Genomic DNA, 19,844 nt, shown 5'->3' on the forward strand with positions numbered 1-19,844 from the left:
ACGAAGTTCAAAAGTTCATGCGTTCATTCTGGGCTACCTATGATTCACGTAAGAGCTACACTCCCGTGCATAAGTTTGGGTTCACCCCCTCAAAAACATACAAAAGTGTTCTGTTCATATCTCTGTGATTACACGTCCAATTGAAACTCTCTAAGTCGCATTCGAAAGGCAAAGAGTTATTCTTACTTCGTATGTATTTTTCCAAAAACATTTTTTGAATTTTGTATACTAAATTTTTACTTAAAGTTGTGATATTTTTCAAAAAACACACTGAAAATTCATATTTAATTTCCTCAGCATTGGGGGCCCAGATAGCCGTAGCGGTAAACGCGCAGCTATTCAGCAAGACCAAGCTGAGGGTTGTGGGTTCGAATCCCACCGGTCGAGGATCTTTTCGGGTTGGAAATTTTCTCGACTTCCCAGGGCATAGAGTATCTTCGTACCTGCCACACGATATACACATGCAAAAAATGGTCATTGGCATAGTAAGCTCTCAGTTAATAACTGTGGAAGTGCTCATAAGCTGAGAAGCAGGCTCTGTCCTAGTAGGGACGTAACGCCAGAAAGAAGAAGAAGAAGCATTGGGTCGACCAAAATTTTAAATTCAAGTGTCATTAGAATCGTAATCTTATATTCTTTGAAGAGACCCCACAAAATTTTGGCGGAAAAATCTGGAAAGTATTCAAAATCAATGAAACAGTCAGTCAAGTCATCGTGCAAAAGTTTGGGTTCACCTGAACTTACCTAAATCTGTGAAATCTCAAACCGATCATGTACGCGCCATTATTTGCGCTCAAAAAAGCTTTAAACTGTTAAAAACGGTTGAAAAATGGCAGAGATATTGACAAAAATGATGTGCATGCGGCTCAGGTGAACCCAAACTTTTGCACGATTTGCATCATACTGAGGGGTGAACCCAAACTTTTGCACGATGACTTGACTGACTGTTTCATTGATTTTGAATACTTTCCAGATTTTTCCGCAAAAATTTCGTGGGGTCTCTTCAAAGAATATAAGATTACGATTCTAATGACACTTTGATTTAAAATTTTGGTCGACCCAATGCTGAGGAAATTGAATATGAATTTTCAGTGTGTTTTTTGAAAAATGTCACAACTTTAAGTAAAAAATTAGTATACAAAATTCAAAAAATGTTTTTGGAAAAATACATACGAAGTAAGAATAACTCTTTGCCTTTCGAATGCGGCTTAAAGAGTTTCAATCAGTCTTCCCAAACGAACACCGAACACGTTGGTTCGGGCGGTTTCGGTACTCGCCTTGTACTCTGTTTTCGTGTGCAAACCGAAACGCTCGAAACTGAACCTAAACCCAAACATGTGTAAAGTGAACATCGGTGCAAACGCCGGTTCGAAAGCCGGTCCATTTGTACCTCGATAGCAACCGCGGTTCAAATTTTGGTGCAAATCTTCGGTTACATTCGACATATCCACGCTTATCAATTTCTACTTATCGTGTCTTGTTGTTTGATATAGTAAAATCCTTGGTTTTTTCATAAAGTTACCACTGAATATTACTCAAAGTATTGATCTCAATTGATCTGCTTAAATGGAACATTTGTTCAAGCCTCAAGGGTCTTGCGATTTGAACCAAGAAGTTCCATATATGATCGTAGAAATTTATCCGCGTGGATTTCAACCGTTCTCTGTCTGTCTGTTTTGTGCCATTATTTGAACCCAAGTTTGAACCAAAGTTTGAACCGAAGTACACATGTACCGGGTTCGGTTTGATACACTGGTACAGAGACGAAGCGCGTTTGTGGTTCAACACAAGTTGCAATGTTCAAACCAAAGTTGCACATCGGTTCGGTTCATGGGAAGACTGGTTTCAATTGGACGTGTAATCACAGAAATATGGACAGAACACTTTTGTATGTTTTTGAGGGGGTGAACCCAAACTTTTGCACGGGAGTGTACGTGGAAAGTGCGATGGAAAAAAACTACGTATGTTTTCACGTAACAACGACGTTTGGATTATTTTGAGTGATGCGACTGCGAATGAACAGTTCTCGCATAACTTGTGATCTCGCCCTAAAAGCCATTGGTAACCGAATGTGTAGCTCCTTGTTTCTAAGCAAATTAATGGACTATGATGAAAACTATCACCACTGGGAGATAGAGGAGAATCTTTTCTTCATTATAGCATTGTTATATAACGTGTAAATCCACTCGTTTGCACTGTAGTAACAAGCTACACACTCGGTTAACAATGGCTTTTAGGGCGAGATTATAAGTTATGCGAGAGTTAGAGCCTGACAACGCATCGAACGGATTCATAAAGAAGAACGTGCAATCAAAATAATCCACACGTCAGTGCTACGTGAAAACATACGTGGTTTTTTTCCATCGCACTTTTCACGTAGCACTTACGTGGATGTAACGTAGCACCGAATAAACGCATGAACTAATGAACGTCATTTTTTCGATTGAAGTTTCACGTAACAGCTACGTGGATTTTCACGTAGTTGTCACGAAGGTTCCCAATAAATCCCACATATTTTTTCACTAGAAGTTATTATTATATTTTAATGAAACCACCTGTTTCGAGTTAGCTTCCGGAGGTTTTTTTTTCAATTTCTAGAAAAAAGCAATAAACTAGAGAAATTAAAATATTTATTAGATTCAGTCGATACCCAGCATAAATTAGCAACGCATTTTGTAGGTGATTTGAAACACTGTATAATTGTATTCTCGGTATAGTCCAGCGGCATTCGAACATGTCTGTAGAATGGGTAAAAAACTACAGTAAATGCACGTTCTCCGTTTGACTCCGGCCGGTGCCAAACCATTCAGGAGCTGGTTCGTTATAAACGTTGCGTGTCGGCCTTGCTGTGTCAATCAATTAGATAAACTCCTAATTAATATAGTATTATCCAGTACAGTCGACTCTCCACATCTCGATGTTCTACATCTCGATATCTCTCCCTATGTCGATGATTTTTTCGGTCCCTTCATTCTGCATACACTTCCACTCTCCATATCTCGATATCCTCCTTATCTCGATATCTCCCTATCTCGATGTGATTTTCGTTCCCAATTTTCTCTCCGTATGTCGATATGCCCATTATCAAAGGTTACTAGACTAGATTTTAGAGATTCAAAACAATTTGCGAAGACGAAATGACATTTGTTTGTTTTTGATTTTCCTGGCAACGGAGTGATTTTCAATCTAGTATTCGTTAAAAATTTGTTCTATGTCTCGATCTCTCCCTATCTCGATGGTCCCTTCGATATCGAGATGTGGAGAGGCGACTGTATTTAAACCATATTTACCTCGAAAACGATCAAGCGGAATATCAAAAATGCTCTTGAAAAAACTAGTGGCCACCATCTTTAAATTTGAGCTGAACACAGAATGAACGCAATGTGCAAATGTCAAAACTCAGAATGAATTAAGTGTCTACGTGAATTTCACGTAAGTGTAATGGGCTACCGTAGTGAAAATGACCGGGTATCTTTTTGATGATTATATATGCCCTGGTGATCATTACCTTAGTCAGGTAAAGTCAGGATAAAATGAATTTGAACTGGCCTACGTGATTTTCCACGTAACAATGACGATTGGATTATTTTGAGTGTGAATGTATGACTTTTCCCATGCCTGGAAGGTTGAAATTTTGAAGAATCCATGAAAATTTTACTCGGCGTATAACTCGAATACGACCGAGTGCATAATCACAATGAAACTTATCTTCATTGATACCTGTTTTACCGAATAGTCCCTGTCACTACTAGGCTCTATATAAGACGGTAACAGCAGTATCCCAATATGTGGAAACGTGCTTCTAAAACTGGCCCTCTGATACCTGATATGGAAATCAGATATAGAATGAAAGAGGTGTTGTGATATCTAACGGAAACACAAACGTTAAATGCACTATTACATCTGACTTTATTGCTACACAGTAAGATAAAACAATTCTATTGGCAAATTATTGTTGCTTTTACAAATCACTGTGAATATCTACTAGGTAATAATGTTCGATCACTTGCACAAAAACTTTAGTTGTAGATAGATAGATGGTTGTACTTCTATACAAAACACTTACAATAGAATAGGTATGTTGATAGATAAATGAGTCTATTGTTATTGAATAATGAAAAATGTCCCTATAAAAATTTGGTTGACATCGAAAAATATTCATAAAATTCAATTCTTCAACGAAAGTTTCGTTTGACAATAAAAATCACCAGTTTCATTCCACACTGCATGGTATTGGTGCGTGATTCTAGAAAACTACCTGAATCAGGAAACACTTACTAGTTACATAATAATTACAACATCGCTGAGCAACTATCACAAAGTATAGACTATTGATTAAGGTTTGTGTATTTTGTTTCGCACGATTACAACTCAATGTACTTACGTAAAATTTAACGATACCTTCAAGCACTTCGCACACTGAAAGAACTAAGGGTTCGAGACTTGTTTCAGTTTGATTTTTCGAGCAGAAGATGAACCCGGAGTTTACAGCCCACTACAGCACGTTGTTGAACAGTTCGAGCAGCTCAATTCGTTGGGACGATCGTTCTGGCACTAGTTCGAGGGGGACTTTTCCTTTGCAGTCGCGAATCGTCGCCAGATTGGAACCATCACGCTGGAGTAAGCTGCGGCACACTTCGAGGTGGGATTTTTCCGCTGCCCGATGGAGAGCGGTTTTGCCATCACTGTCCTGCACGGATGGGTTGGCTTTTCGCGCCAGCAGGAGATTGACGATGTCGATGTGGCCTGTGGAAGTAGGATGTGTAAGTAACAGTAAAGTGAAATCGAAGGCTCAACTTACCCATCATTGCGGCCCGATGCAGTGCCGTCACTCCGCCATGCGTTTGTTCGTCAATGCTTATGCCGGCGTCGAGCAGTATTCGGCAGATTGAAAGGTGACCACTCCGGGCAGCGTAGTGTAGAGCCGTATATCCCGAGTTATCTTTTGCGTGTAGTTGTCCTCGATCGATCAGTGATCGTAGCTTACTCTCATCGTTATCAATTGCTACAATGAAGAGAAGGAATACAATTTAACAATTTAACCAAACTTTCTTAGCCTAGTGGTAACGTCAGCGGATACGAAGCAAAGCCATGCTGATAGAATCAGGGTTCATTTCCCAATCGGTCGGTGGAAGTGCTCTTAGAATACCAGCTCCGAAGCAGGTTTTGTCCCATTGGACACGTACTGTGATAAGAAGAAGGAGAAGACATCCCAGAAAATACTTCAAAAATTCCACCAAGATTTTTTTCAGGAATTCCTCTAAATATTCTTTCAGAAATTTCACCAAAGTTCTTCGAATATTCATTCAGTGATTCTTCCAACAATCTTCCTATGATTTTGTCCAAGATTTTCGCTTAAGATATCTTCAATAATTTAAACAGTTATTTTTCAGTTTTATTTTTTCTCAAAATTGTTGTTTGGGATTTTATTAAGACTTTAACTAGGAACTTCTCTCCAGGAATGTTTAAAGATAGATTTTCTAGTGATTTCTTCAGAATTTATAGAAATTTTCCACGAAAATCATTGAAAAAAAATTCAGGAATTCTTTCAAGATCTCTTTAAGAAATTGCTAAGAATATTTTAAAACTATTGGATTATTTTGTGACGAAAAAACTCCAGGAGGAATTATTACAATAAACCTGATGTAATCCCTGATAAAACTTCTTCTTGAGGCAATTCCTGGAAGAAATCGTGGATGAATTCTCAAGTAGGGAAAGTATATCAGGTATTTTCAGAATGGTTCCTTATTTGGTCGTCATATGTAGAATTACGATAACTTTCACTTTTTTTTATCTTTTAAATGGTTATCTTTTCTCTTACTGCTAAAACTAGAGGGCCTTGTCCGATGTTTGTCTATTGGTTTATGCATAGCCAAATATTTGCACATTTGGAGGCTGGAAAATGGAAAATGGATCTTTACATCCATACATGCACCTTGGATATATGGGTGTTGTTCGTGTGAAAGTAGCAGCCATATCGTTGATGAAAACTTGAGCGGAACAGAAAAATATAATGCTTAGCAACATAGGAATACTCTTTAACTGTAATCCAGTTCAAAATTTTGTCGTAGCTGGCAACACTGCTTAAGTGAAATTGTGCCACCAGGCAGTACAAGTGTGCATGCAGCTTTTATTTTGCGGATTTCTCAGGATCCTGAACACTTAGAAAGATAGCGTCTTCGGCAAAGTTGTTTATTAGCTCAAGGACTATCATTATTCTGGCTAAGAGATTCGAGATTTTGCCACCAGGAGGCGCAAGTGAGCATAGAATTTTTGTTTTAGGGATAGCTCAGAACCTTGACCAATTAGAAAAGTAACTCCTTCCTAAGCTATCCACAAAACAAAAGTTCTAAGCTCACTAGCGCCGCCTGATGGCAAAATTTTGAATCTCATAGCCTTTATAATGATAGTTCTTGAGCTACTGAACAACTTTTCCGAAGACGCCATCTTTCTAAGTGGTCAGGATCCTCAGATATCCGCAAAACAAAAGTTTCATGCTCACTAGTGCCGCAAAATCTCGAATCTCTTTGCTAGAATAATGATAGTCCTTGAGCTACTGAACAACTTTGCCGAAGGCGCCATCTTTCTAAGTGGCCAGGATCCTAAGATAATTGCAAAATAAATGTTTCATGCTCAGGATCCTGAGATATCCGCAAAACAAAATTTCGATGCAGAATTCCACAATTCAATGACCACCATATGTTAGCCCTTGAACTACTGAACAATTTTGCTGAACATCATGATCCTCTAATTTGAATACTTTTTAAGATATTGATCATTTATAAAAACGATCTGTAATCTGATTTTTGGTCGTAAAAAAGTGGTCGTAAAACGAACCGTCGGTAAAACAACGGTCGTAAAAAGAGGTTGGAGTGTAATTGTAATAATTAGTAATACACTGATGTGAAACCCTGGAAGTTTTAAAGAACGAATGGAGATTTGGGAAATTTGCTTGAATTTTTTTAGATTTTTAGAGAAATGTTTGAACTGCAGCAATAATATTTTAATGAAATACCGGGAGAAATTTCTGAAGGAACTTAATGTCGAATCGAGCAATTCTTGGAAAAGTTTATAACAGATTTCATCGAATAATGCCTGAAGGAATTTTCGAGCCATTCATGAGAGAATCCTTATGAGAAAATCGGCGTGGGAATTATGGTAAGGTTTATTGGAAAGATGTCGAATCATTATTTTTGATCTGGAATAAATTTTGTGGAAGAACTCCTGTAGTAGGGTCTGTGGGAAATATCCTAAAAGTAACAACTGGAGAAAATAGTGAAAGAATCAGTGGAAAAACATCTGGTGGATTTTTTAGGGTAATCTCTGGGAAAACTACTGGAGGTAATAACGTTGGAGTGCTGTCAGATTTTCTGCACTAAATTCTGAGAAAATTACGCTAAGCATACATATTTTGAAAAATCGCTGGTAGCATCGTTGGAGGAGTTTCCAAGTATTCCAGCAAGAATCTCTGGAGCAATCACTACAATTCCTGAAGAATTCCTCTGGATATGTGAAAAATACTATCAAGAACTTGCAATATCCCCTAAAGGTTTCTCCGGAGCCTCTAGAATGTTGCACGAGAATTCACTGCAAGCAGATTAAGATGCATCAAAGCCAAACATCGAATTTTCAAGAGCACAACTCTGGAGAACCAGAAAATTTGATCGATTGGTCATCACCAGCGAGTGACCAATTGATCAATGTTTCAGCTGAAACAATTGTTTGGTTCTTCAGATTTGTGCTCTTGAGGTTTGGCTTCGATGCATTTTTACCTTATGGCAAAAAAATGACTTTAGAGTCCATTTTGATTAAAATGTCTTTAGAAACCTTAGCCAAAGCTAGTGTCGTTTTACAGACATGCATTAAAATAATGACCAAGACTCGTAAAAAGAGACCTGCTTACTTGAGACATGTATGTACTATTTTTTGTACTTGTTGTAAGTTTTGCTGTTTTTCTACAAAGTTTATTATTTTTGTAGAAGAGGCAAAGAGGCGTTTTGGTAGCAACTTTTTTTTCTAGATTGTATAAAATTCCCTGATAATTCCAGGTTTTCCGGGTAGTACCTAGACACCCTGTAAAATAAATTCTATTTTAGACTAGAGTTCTGATTGGTAAATCTTACCCCGTAACGCACCTCGGAAAGATGATATACCTGCGTTGCGGGGGCCAGGAATACAGAAGTATGGTAGAAAAATCTGTAGCAGCAATAATTTACACCAGGATTCCAGGAACATTGGAGACCATTTTGCTTAGAAAAGGCACGGATTAAATCAAGGCAAATTAACCCTCTAATACCCAAGTTTTTATTTTCGATTTAAGTATTATTTTTCGTTATCTAAAATCGTTCTAAACACGTTTTGGGCATTTATTTATTTTTATTCGCAAATTTTTAAATTTTGGTTTATGGTTTTTATAATTTTTATTTTTGAACATCCCTAGCTTTTTTAATTTTTTCTTGAAGCCTTTTCTAGTTGTTGATTTTTGGCAATAATAAAAATTTAAATTGTTACGGTATTTTTAAAAATATTAAATTTTTAATTTTTTTTCGAAGCGTATTTTATTTTCCGTGTAACTAACGGAATAACAGGTTTGAAATGATTTTAATATAACCAGGCTCCTCGTTTGTGATAGGTTAATCGTAGAAAAATATAAAAGGTACGATTTTTTATATTACACGTTAAATGAAGCCCAGGCATTTGTAGGTTATATAAGAATGCAATTTTTCAAACAATTTCTAAAAATACAAAAAAGCTTCAAAAGTCATAAAAAACTTTTCTTATATACGTGTCATAAGTCAAGGTATAAGCCAAAAATAAAATCATTTTGATTTGCGAGCTACGAAAAAATACACAAAATTCCAAAGTGTACCCCGTCTAAAGGCGGGGTTGGGTATTAGAGGGTTAAGGCAAAATAGGGCGTCATTGAAATTTGTACACGTCGTGGATGACCTAAGTAACAATCAACTGAAATGCTGTGTATACAGCCTTTTTTCTGCTGAATAAATAATTACTCACCTACCAATGTTACCTGGGGATTGTTGCTAAATCTTGTCACATTTTCGAATTAAGGTGACACGGGGGACCGTGTTATTTTCCCTATCTGTTGTCTCACTTTAACAATTATCATCAAAACTTTGCAGAAGGAAATCTCTTATTTTAATGAACCGATGAAAATTTATTGGGTTGTGCACTACATGTATATAATTGAAGTGATACATTTTTCGCATCGATATATTGAGTGATACTTGAGATTTGCTTCTTAAAAAATGGAGAGGGTGATTAAAACACTGTCCCGTGCGGCCTTAACGAAAATCAGTTCGTATTGCACTGACGCATCTGAAAAAGTATCAGCATGCTGTTTGCAAGTCAGCGCATATAGTGATACTTTTCAGGATCAATATGAACTATGAGGACTGTGTTTCATTATTTTGGAATTGCGAGCTCCAATGTCAACATGGCTACCAAAACGATTGACGGACTACTTTCAAGAGACTTGTATTAGAAAAGTGAACAAGTCTTTAAAAAGAGATTTGCTACCAGTCTTGTTACCGGATTGGTTGCTAATGATACCACTGGAAGAATCTCTAGAGTAATTCATAATAGAAAACTACTAAAAGCCTTGAGTTTTTGTCCAGGTTTTTCTCCATTAGTTCCATCAAGGATACCACTAGTTCTACCAAGTGTATACTCAGAAACTTATCCCAAGAAATTCTCTTCAAGAATATCTCTGACTTGTCCGAATATTTTTCAGAATTCCTCAGAGGTTGATGAGTTGCTTTGAGATATTCATAGAAATATTCGTAAGTAAGAGACATGTCAGAGGTATTCTTGAAGAGATTTTTTTTTGGAATATATTCCTGGGCATACACTCTTGGTGAAATCCTTGGTAGAACTGCTGGAGAAAATCTTGGACAAAAACTTGAACAACTTCTTGAAGAAAAATCCTGAAGAAAATAGTGGAGCTGTTCCTGGGAAAATTCTAATGCTATGTATTTCACGATGTATCTCTTGAGGAATTGGTGGAGGAATATCTTATGAAATTCTAGGAGAAATTTATGGAGCAATTCAAGGTGGAATCTCGAGTTTGTAAGTTATCCAGATATCGTACCTACCGGCTGTCCAAATCCCCCGTTCAAACTCCAGCTCATCCAGCGATTGCGACGCGGTCGTACTTTTACTGCAGTTGCACTGATGATCGCCGTGCTGCTGGTTGTGGTGGAGATGATGCTGATCCGCTGTGGCCATTGTGTTGCTTGTGGGCTTTGACTCCGTTGGTCGTCGTCGTCGATGGCGGCGTGGGCTTCGTTTTGGGATGAAAATAGGTAACAAGGTCGAAATTAGGCACAAGGTGACGGCGCAAAATAGCTGGATGCGAAGAATTCACACAACACACTAATAGGTAGATACATAGGTATATGTAGAGATGTTACACAAAACTACGTTTTTTTTGTACAGGAAAGGCTGTTATTGCGCGCAGGAGGAATACCAGTTGAATGGCTCCAGTGTTGCTTGGTGGCTTAAAATAACGGGTTTAACGGCTAAAGTGGTCACTTGATAAAAGCTTTTGCGTGTTTTTCAAACAATTCAACTATACAGAACAATCTCTGGTGCTCTACAGCTCACGCTGCAGTGTCCATACGACTTCGGCCTCGCCGGTACTCGAGATGACTTTGTAGCCCAACTGGGCCAGCGAGTTGATGATCAGCGAGGGAGCCACCTTGATGACCACACCGTTGTCGATGGGAATCGAACTAATCTGAAAGCGTTTCGATAGGGCCTGCACTTCGTCCGTGGAGCAGCCAAAGATCGAGCTGTCCCGGGCATACAGCGATCCCTTCACGAACACGTACGCATAGGTTCCCTCCGACGGGAGGATCGGAATCGGCACCGTTACCAAATTGTTCGTGAGCGAGTGCTGGTTCGTCGTCGAGTTTGGCGATTCCATCTTGTTCAAAAGTAAAAATACGCGCAGGCGTACAAACAGATACACACGTAATTCGTTATTGAGGAGGGTTCACACCAAACTAAAATCTGTTCCGCTGGAACTTAACCTCCACCTCCGGGGTTTATTCCGGAACGTCAATCTTATTGCTGGGTGGGTAGTTATTCACCTCGCGGCCGATGTTGGCCAGGTTCTCCCGTTCGACGATGGCGGACGAAGTTTCACTGACGAATGGCTCCGGATCGTGAAACTCCTTTCGCATAGTCCACATATACTCGTTGTAGTCCTGTTTGACCGCAGTCGATGACGATGCGACCACGCGGTATCCCAGTACCTGCAAAGAAAGATTGTACTGTTAAATTAGCGAATTGAGGTGCTTTAATGGTGGATAAGTAATCAACAATCAGGCTTTTTTCCAAAATACAATCAACTTTGAATGATACGAGTTTTAATTTATTTTTACAAGAGGAAATCTGTAAACCAGCCCATTTTTGTAGTGTACAGAGTTCACCGACATTACCCTTGGCCACAGATCCTCACCTCCCCGGAACCACCTTACGGTATTTATTCGGGGAGGGGCCAGGGCATATATCAGTTAACACATGTAGCAGAAGCAGCCTAGGCAAACTGTTGCTCCTAGCCGACTTAAACAATGTTACAATGAACCAGCCTCGGCAGAGCTAATCCTATGCAGCCAACTCTTGATCGGCGCGCCATAGGCGCTGCAATTCTAACATAATGTGAGTGACAGCCTTACTGCATTCCAGCACTCGGCATCTGCACACATTCTCTCTTTTATATTGTCGGGGGGCGTGTCTCCTCCACATGTAGCGAGCATGCGACCTCTCACAACAATGAAACGGGGGCAATCGAACACGACATGCTCCGCTGTTTGCTCCACACCAGCACAATTGGGGCACGCAGTAGATTCTGAGTAGACTGGCCCAGCTCAGTATGGAAGAAAAATAAAGTTGTATCATTCCACGGGGCACCCCCCAGAATTATTCCTTAGGGTTAGAGGAAGACTTCCTGAAAATTTCGGCTCATTTGATCGTTCCATGAGCTGGCGCATTTGAATTGAAGTTAATATGGGTTTCCCAGCTCAAGCATATGAGAAACAGTGCATCATCTACTGTTTGGTTCAGGAAAACCGTTGATAGCGTTAAATTGAACCTAGAATGTCAAAAACACTACTTGATACCATAGCGAACAATATTGTAGAAGGTTGTATCATGATTAAAAGTGATAAAGTTGGTGTTTTAACTATCTGAAGTAGATCTGCAATACAGCTCAGCATTCCTTCAACATAGCATGATGGTTACCACTAGGCGCATCATAGCCACCTATGACGCTGGGCGAACTGCTGCGCAAGACGCATGCATATATGTGACTGTACGGGAGTTTTGAACTAAGCCTAACTTTCAACAACTGAAATGTTAATGAAAATGAGCTTAAATCCAGATACAACCTTCTGCAATTATGTTCATTAAGGTATCAGCTAGTGTATTTGTCATTCTGGGCCCAATTGAACACGATAAATTAGTATACAGAACGAAACAGTGACCAAGGGTCTATTTTCAATATATTTGAAACGAAAATCCCATACAAACTTCGAATTGAATGCGCCAGCAGGTGGCGCAACCAACTGAGTTGAAATTTTGAGAGACCTTTTTTCTTACCCTAAGGCACATATCTAGGGGATGCCCCTTTGAGTTTTACAACTTTTTTGTTTAAGGGCCAGTCTAATTCTGAGTGCCCGAACCTATGCAGGTACTGTCTATAGCAACCATGTCCTGACAAAAACTGCGTCAGGTGGAAATTCACGTCCTCATAGAGGTCTACAAGTAAACTGCCACGAACACCAACGCGCGAAAAGGGTGATGCGATCATCATCAAGACGGAAGAGTCCAAGTACTCGGAAGTCCTGAAGGCGATGTGCAGTGACGCGAAGCTCGCAGATCTAGGAGCCGACGTACGCAGTGTCAAACGCACTCGTACAGGTGAAATGATTCTCGAGCTTAAGCGCGACAAGGAGCGCAAGGGCGCCACCTACAAAAGTTTGGCGGAAGAGGTCCTTGGCGAGGGTGTCGAGGTGAGCAGTCAGTGACTCTGAAGGTGATGAACCTTAACGAGATCACCAACGCAGAAGAGCTCGTCACGGCACTGCGGCAACAGTGCGAGATTCAGGTGCCCACCGCTGGCGTTCAGCTACGGAAAGGTCCGGCAGGTACTCAGGTGGCCTTAGTACACCTACCTGTGGCGGACGCAAATAGGTCTGCTAAGGTAGGTAAGATCAAGGTTGGTTGGTCAGTATGCTCACTGAACATACATGAGCAACCGGTGATCTGTTTTAGGTGTAGGGAGCTAGGACACAAGTCCTGGGGCTGTAAAGGCCCTGATAGGACCAAGTTGTGTAGGCGTTGTGGTGAGGAAGGTCATAAGGCACTAGGTTGCAAGAACCCTCCCAAGTGCTTGATTTGTTCCGGGAAGTCCGTGAACAACAAGCATCCAACGGGAGGCGCAAGGTGCCCGACCTTCAAAAGAGCCATAAACGAAAAGTCACAGTGCAGGTAACGCAGCTGAACCTGAACCATTGTGACGCAGCTCAGCAACTGTTGTATCAGTCAGTTGCTGAGTGGAGGACGGACATCGCCATCATATCGGACCCATACCGAGTACCCGCCGGCAACGGCAACTGGGTCGTGGATGGATCCGGAAAAATGGCGGCGATATGGACGCCGGGTAAATACCCCGTCCAGGAGTTGGTGTCTACTACATACGAGGGCTTCGTAATCGCCAAGGTAAACGGGGTCCTCTTCTGTAGCTGCTATGCGCCTCCAAGTTGGTCGACCGAGCGGTTCACGCAGATGCTGGACTGTATGACGACCGTGCTGACAGGGCGAAGGTAGTAATAGCGGGTGACTTCAATGCCTGGGCCGTGGAATGGGGAAGCCGTATCACGAACCAGCGAGGCCAAATCCTGCTAGAGGCACTGGCCGTGCTAGATGTCGATCTGGTTAATGTTGGTACCAAAAGTACTTTCAGCCGAAACGGAGCGGAGTCGATTATCGACGTTACTTTTTGTAGTCCTGGCCTAACGAGTAGTTCGAACTGGAGGGTAGACAATGCCTACACTCAAAGCGACCACCTGGCGGTTCGCTACAGTATCGACAACAACAACAGCAGGCAGCGGGTTGAGGAAGCGGCTAGGTCAAGGCCAAGCCCTCGTTGGTGGAAGACATCGTACTTCAATGACGAAGTACTTAGGGAGGCGCTCCGCCGTGAGCGTAACCTGCTCGGCCTAACCGGGGACGAACTGGTAGCGGTGCTTTCGCGTGCATGCGATGCGACCATGCCTAGAAAAATCCACCCTAGGAATGGGAGACCACCGGCGTACTGGTGGACTCAAGCAATTGCGAACCTGAGCCGTGCCTGCCTACGGGCCAGGAGACGGATGCAGCGAGCACGTACCGAGCAGGAGCGTGAAGAACGACGGGCGGTGTTCACCGCTGCCAAAGTCGCGTTGAAGTCCGAGATAAGGGCAAGCAAAAAGGCCTGCTTAGAGGGACTCTGTCAGAGTGCCAACGCGAATCCGTGGGGTGATGCCTACAGGATCGTGATTGCGAAGACAAGAGGTGCAATGACTCCTACAGAGCAATCTCCAGAGATGCTGGAGGGGATCATCGAGGGGCTCTTTCCGCGCCACAACCCTAGCCCATGGCCTCCTTTCGTAGGACAGCCGGGGATTGGGGCTGGCGATGAGGATAGGGTAACCGATGAGGAACTTGTAGGGATTGCAAAATCCCTAAGCATGGGGAAAGCACCAGGTCCGGACGGAGTTCCGAACCTGGCCCTCAAAGTAGCAATCTTGGAGGCTCCCGGTATGTTCAGATCTGCTATGCAGATATGCCTGGACGAGGGAGTATTTCCAGATGTGTGGAAGAGGCAGAGCCTGGTACTATTGCCAAAGGCGGGGAAACCACCCGGTGACCCGTCGGCGTATAGACCATTAAGCTTGATTGACACGGTGGGGAAGGTGCTCGAGAAGATCATCCTCAACAGACTGTTGAGGTACACTGAGGGTGTAAATGGTCTCTCAAGCAACCAGTTCAGCTTCCGGAAAGAGAGGTCCACCGTAGACGCTATTCTGACGGTTAAGAAAACCGCTGAGATGCACTCCAGCGTAAGAGGAGGGGTATTCGCTACTGCGCAGTAGTGACTCTGGATGTAAGGAACGCATTTAATAGTGCCAGTTGGGCGGCTATTGCTGATGCGCTCCTGTGTCTGGGGATACCCGAGTACCTGTACAAGATTCTCGAAAGTTACTTCCAGAATCGGGTATTAGTCATGTGTCATAAGAGGTGGGTCGGCAGTGCTTTCACATAACCTCCGGAGTCCCGCAAGATTCCATCCTGGGTGCGGTGTTATGGAATGTCATGTACGACGAGGTGTTGAGATTAAAATTCCCGGCGGGTGTGGTCATCGTTGGCTTTGCCGACGATATTACGCTGGAGGTCTACGGTGAATCGATCGAAGAAGTGGTATTGTATGCAGCCCACTCGATCGCAATTGTGGAGGAGTGGATGAGCTCCAGGAAACCGGAATTGGCTCACCACAAAACTGAGGCTGTTGTTGTCAACAACCGAAAGTCGGTGCAGCAAGCGGTGATCAGTGTAGGCGACTGCACGATCACTTCGAAGCGCTCCGTCAAACACTTGGCGGTGATGATCGACGATAAGCTTACCTTCGGTAGCCACGTTGATTATGCCTGCAAGAGAGCCTCCACAGGTATTGTGGCACTGTCCCGGCTTTGAGTACCGATAGCTACCGTAGCAAGCTGGAGAGTACTTATAGGCTAATGTGCCTGAGGGTTGCGAGCGCGTACCGTACCGTGTCACACGATGCACGGCACAAGAGGCATACGCCGGACTGCCAGACTGGCCTCTATGGCAGCGTGCGTGGGACAGTTCCACCAAGGGAGTGTGGACTCACAGGTTGATTCCGAGGTTAGATATCTGGGTCAATAGGCGCCATGGGGAACTAACATTCCACCTGACACAGGTCCTTTCGGACTTTAGACAGTATCTACACCGTTTCGGTCATGCGGGTTCTCCCGAATGTCCAGTTTGTGCAGGTTTAGAGGAAACGACGGAACACGTTTTGTTCGTGTGCCCGCGTTTCCGCACAATGCGTGACCGCATGTTTGCCACATGCGGTCGGGACACGACTCCGGTCAGTTTGGTCCAGAGGATGTGTGAAGACTAGTTTGGCTGGAATGCCGTTTCATCGGCTCTCACCCACATCGTCTCGGAACTACAAAGGAGGTGGCGAGTGGACTCGAGGAGTGACTAGTGCAGACGTTAAACAACAGGTGGTCCAAGGGTTCGCAGTCGGCTACGTAGGTCATACCGGTGCCCTACGGTCGAAATCTACCCTTACAGCGATTAAGTGGCCGCGGGGAGAACATCCTGGTAGCGCTGCTGTCGCGGCGCCGGCCTACTGGGTTGGATACGAGCCTCTCGTTGTTCGGGGCAGGTGGAGGCCCCTTCGTCAGCAATCCCAGCTGGTGCTAGCTGATAGGGCCTGAGCCTTCAGTAGGTCAAATTGCGAAGCCCGCAGTATCAGTTCTTGATACCTGCGGTGCAGCTGGGCGCGGGCGTAGGGGTCGACCAAGCCCGCCTTCAGCGGACAATGGGAGGCGAGGACCACCTGCGAAGATGGCAAAGCGCCAGCATGCTACCTTGGTGGACCCCCCTAAGCGTGTCATCGATGTTCGTTGCTGCATGGCTACGCAGCTAACCTGGAGGATGCGATGTGCAATAGCCCCTCTCCGAAGCAATGCCTTCTTGGTGGTCCCGGAGAGACGAAGGGTTTGGCGGCAATGGAAATGGTTTAGTGGGTCGGGAGTGTAGTCGTGTTTACTGCTTGCATGTAGTAAATGGTCCCCAACCCCACACTCCCGGACCTCGGTCCGGAGTCTGTTGAGCAGATTATCCCCCCATTGCTTAGAAGGAAAAAAAAAACACCAACGCTCGATCAATCTTACACAAGTCAATTTCCTCAGAATGAAAACGCATCGATGTTTATTTGATGTCATTTGAGCTTTCGGTCAACGTCAGTCCAACAAGGAAGTGAATGCTCGGCAGCCATTATGTTTATGTTTGCTTCCTCACAGCAAACAATAGCAATATTTTAACAGTTCTCACAGCAAACAAAGAAAATTTTGTCAACATTGCACTACTACGCGGGCAATTAGATTGGTCTATGGTTTCTTACATACCAATCTGACAGATTTGATATCAGCCGATGGGTACATCTACTCTTAGTGGAGTTATCCCATTCCTGCTGCCAACTTCTGAGCGTTTCCTCTTTACGCGTATCGCGCACTCCTCTGGTACCCCTTTGGTTGAAGCATTGAACATCTTCCTTGATGATGAGTCCGCAGGGCGTCATCCCGGATATGATGCACACGGCCTCTTTAGATACCGTCCGGTATGCACTTGCTACTCTTAAGCACATTATCCTGTACGTGCTTTTCACCCGCTTTAGGTTTCTGCTGGTTCTAAGCGCTTTTGACCAGATTGGTTCTCCATACCTTAGTATGGATAGCGCCACGCTTGCCAGTAGCTTGCTTTTTCTGGCAATTACAGCAGAGTTGTTAGACATCATCCTCGAAAGCGCCGCTATAGCCGTAGATGCTCTTTTACAGGCATATTCAACGTGGCTAGCGAAGCTCAGCTTGTCATCGATCATTACCCCAAGATGACTAAGGGATCGCTTGGACTCTATGGTGCAATCACCTACCGAGATAAGCGCCCGATGCTCGGACTTGCGGTTGTTGACCACCACCACGTCAGTATTTTGATGGACCAGTCCTAGTTTCCTAAACCTCATCCATTCCTCAACTATGGAGATAGAGTGCGCTGCTGTCAAACCTATTCCCTTCATCGATTCGTCATAGATCACTAGGGTGATGTCGTCGGCGAAGCCATCGTATATCGTATTCTGTAACATCGGGCCCAGAATTGAACCTTGAGGTACTCCCGCGGTAATTCGAACTCTTTTCTGCCCCTCCTCTGTGTCAAACAGTACCATCAAACTAGATTTCTAGAAGCTTGTACAACAGCACCGGAGCTTTGAGGCGATGAAGTGCGTGGGCTACCGCTTTCCAGCTTGCGCTGTTGAACGCATTCTTTACATCCAGAGTGACAACCGCGCAGTAACGGACGCCGTTCCTTTTATGCTCAATTGCCCCCTCCGCTGTCTGAACGACCGATTGGTTAGCGTCCAGAGTAGATTTACCTTTCCTGAATTCAAACTGGTTGTTGGACAGGCCGTCAGCACCTTCCGTATACGGTACTAGCTTGTTGAGGATCAACCTCTCCAATAACTTGCCCGTCGTATCTAGTTGACAGTTAGGTCTATGCACCGACGGGTTACCTGATGGTTTCCCCGCCTTTGGTAGTACCACCAATTTCTGTCACTTCCATACATCCGGGAAGATTCCTCGATCTAAGCAGCGTTGCATCGTGGTTCTGAACATGTCCGGATCCGCATTCGCTGCCGCTTTTAAGGCAACATTTGGGATACCATCGGGTCCCGGTGCCTTGTTTGACACGACTTCTGCCAGCTCTTCGTTCGTCACCGTCGCTACTTCTTCTCCTTCATCTGCCGCATACGGCGCTGGGGGCCATGGGCTTGTAGGATGATGCGGGAAGAGTACATCGATTATCGATCGCAGCAACTCGGGTGACTTTTCTTGGGGCACTATGGCACCTTTGGTCTTAGCCATTACCACTCTATAGGCGTCACCCCATGGACTCGAATTGGCACTCTCGCATAGACTATTAAACCATGCCCGTTTCCGAGTCTTCATTTCCTTTTTGAGAGCCTACTTTGCCTCTCGGAATGCTGCACCGCGTTCTTCTCTTTGTGCGTCTGTGTGTGCGCGTTGCATTCTTCGTCTAGCCCGAGGGCAGATTATATGACACCGTCAAGCGCAATATTGAACAACAGGCACGAAAGTCCGTCACCCTGTCGTAGTCCCCGTCGAGACTTGAACGAATTGGAGTGTTCGCCCGAGATCTTCTCGCAGTTTTGCACGCCGTCCATCGTTGCTCTAATCAATCTTGTGAGCTTCCCGGGAAAACTGTTCTCGTCCATGATCTTCCATAGCTCCACACGGCCAATACTGTTGTATGCCGCCTTGAATTCAATGAACAAATGGTGTGTAGGGTACTCCTGACCTGGCTCGTTGTCAAGCGGTCATCGATGAAACCTGCTTGATAACTTTCCACGAACTCGTTTGCAATAGGTGATAGACACGGAAGAGAATCTGGGATAGCACTTTGTAGGCGGCGTTTAGGATTGCACGATAATTTTCACACTCCAGTTTGTTTGCCTGCCGCCTTGTTGTTCTTGAGCTGTTGAATGGCATCCTTAACTTCCCCCATCGTGGGAGCTGGTTTCCACTGTCCGCTGTGCTGACATACCCATCGCCTTCGCTGTCCTGACCTTCTGTGCCGGTGTTCTCTGCGCCATTCAGGTGTTCATCGTAGTGCTGCTTCCACCTTTCGATCACCTCGCGTCCGTCTGTCAAGATCCCGGCACGAAGCCTTTGGGGGATGTGTTGAGCTTCTGATAGAATTTCCGTATTTCTTGAGAACGGTACAGCAAACCCATCTCTCGGCATTCCACCTCTTCCAGGCGGCGCTTTTTGTCCCGAATAGGCGGGTTTGCTGTATCCGCTTCAGTCTGTATCGTTCCACGTTTTGTCGCGTACCATGCTCCAGCATTGCAGCCCGCGCTGCATACTTCTCCTCTAAAACCTCCTGGCACTCTTCGTCGAACCAATCGTTTCTTGAGGTGCGTTCCACATATCCGACAATGCTTTGGCTGCTTT

General features: G+C 43.8%; 3 protein-coding genes across 5 annotated transcripts in view; all 3 read right to left on the reverse strand.

Annotated features, from left to right (window-relative positions):
• Positions 1 to 3,890: 3,890 nt before the first annotated feature.
• Positions 3,891 to 19,844, reverse strand: part of LOC110673993 (ankyrin repeat domain-containing protein 39) — a 65,488-nt gene continuing 49,534 nt past the window's right edge. The window contains exons 4-6 of the mRNA XM_021846313.1: positions 10,113 to 11,276; positions 4,802 to 5,005; positions 3,891 to 4,746 (exon numbers count right to left, since the gene is read on the reverse strand). Coding sequence (XP_021702005.1) covers positions 4,496 to 4,746; positions 4,802 to 5,005; positions 10,113 to 10,245 — 588 coding nt within the window. The 5' untranslated portion in view covers positions 10,246 to 11,276 and the 3' untranslated portion in view covers positions 3,891 to 4,495. The remainder of the gene's footprint in view (positions 4,747 to 4,801; positions 5,006 to 10,112; positions 11,277 to 19,844) is intronic.
• LOC5578961 lies at positions 4,363 to 10,983 on the reverse strand. Its single transcript, XM_001664089.2, has 3 exons — positions 10,109 to 10,983; positions 4,802 to 5,005; positions 4,363 to 4,746 (listed from the first exon to the last, which is right to left on the reverse strand). Exon 1 carries the CDS (start codon positions 10,943 to 10,945, stop codon positions 10,613 to 10,615), a length of 333 nt encoding a protein of 110 aa, XP_001664139.2. The 5' UTR covers positions 10,946 to 10,983; the 3' UTR covers positions 4,363 to 4,746; positions 4,802 to 5,005; positions 10,109 to 10,612.
• The window catches only part of LOC110676864, a 58,402-nt gene continuing 49,512 nt past the window's right edge, over positions 10,955 to 19,844 (reverse strand). For all 3 annotated transcript variants that reach the window (XM_021846314.1, XM_021846315.1, XM_021846316.1), the window contains exon 4: positions 10,955 to 11,276. In XM_021846314.1, coding sequence (XP_021702006.1) covers positions 11,067 to 11,276 — 210 coding nt within the window. In that variant the 3' untranslated portion in view covers positions 10,955 to 11,066. The remainder of the gene's footprint in view (positions 11,277 to 19,844) is intronic.

This window comes from Aedes aegypti, chromosome 2 (genome assembly GCF_002204515.2).
Source record: "Aedes aegypti strain LVP_AGWG chromosome 2, AaegL5.0 Primary Assembly, whole genome shotgun sequence".
In the NCBI taxonomy this organism is placed as follows: Eukaryota; Metazoa; Arthropoda; class Insecta; order Diptera; family Culicidae; genus Aedes; species Aedes aegypti.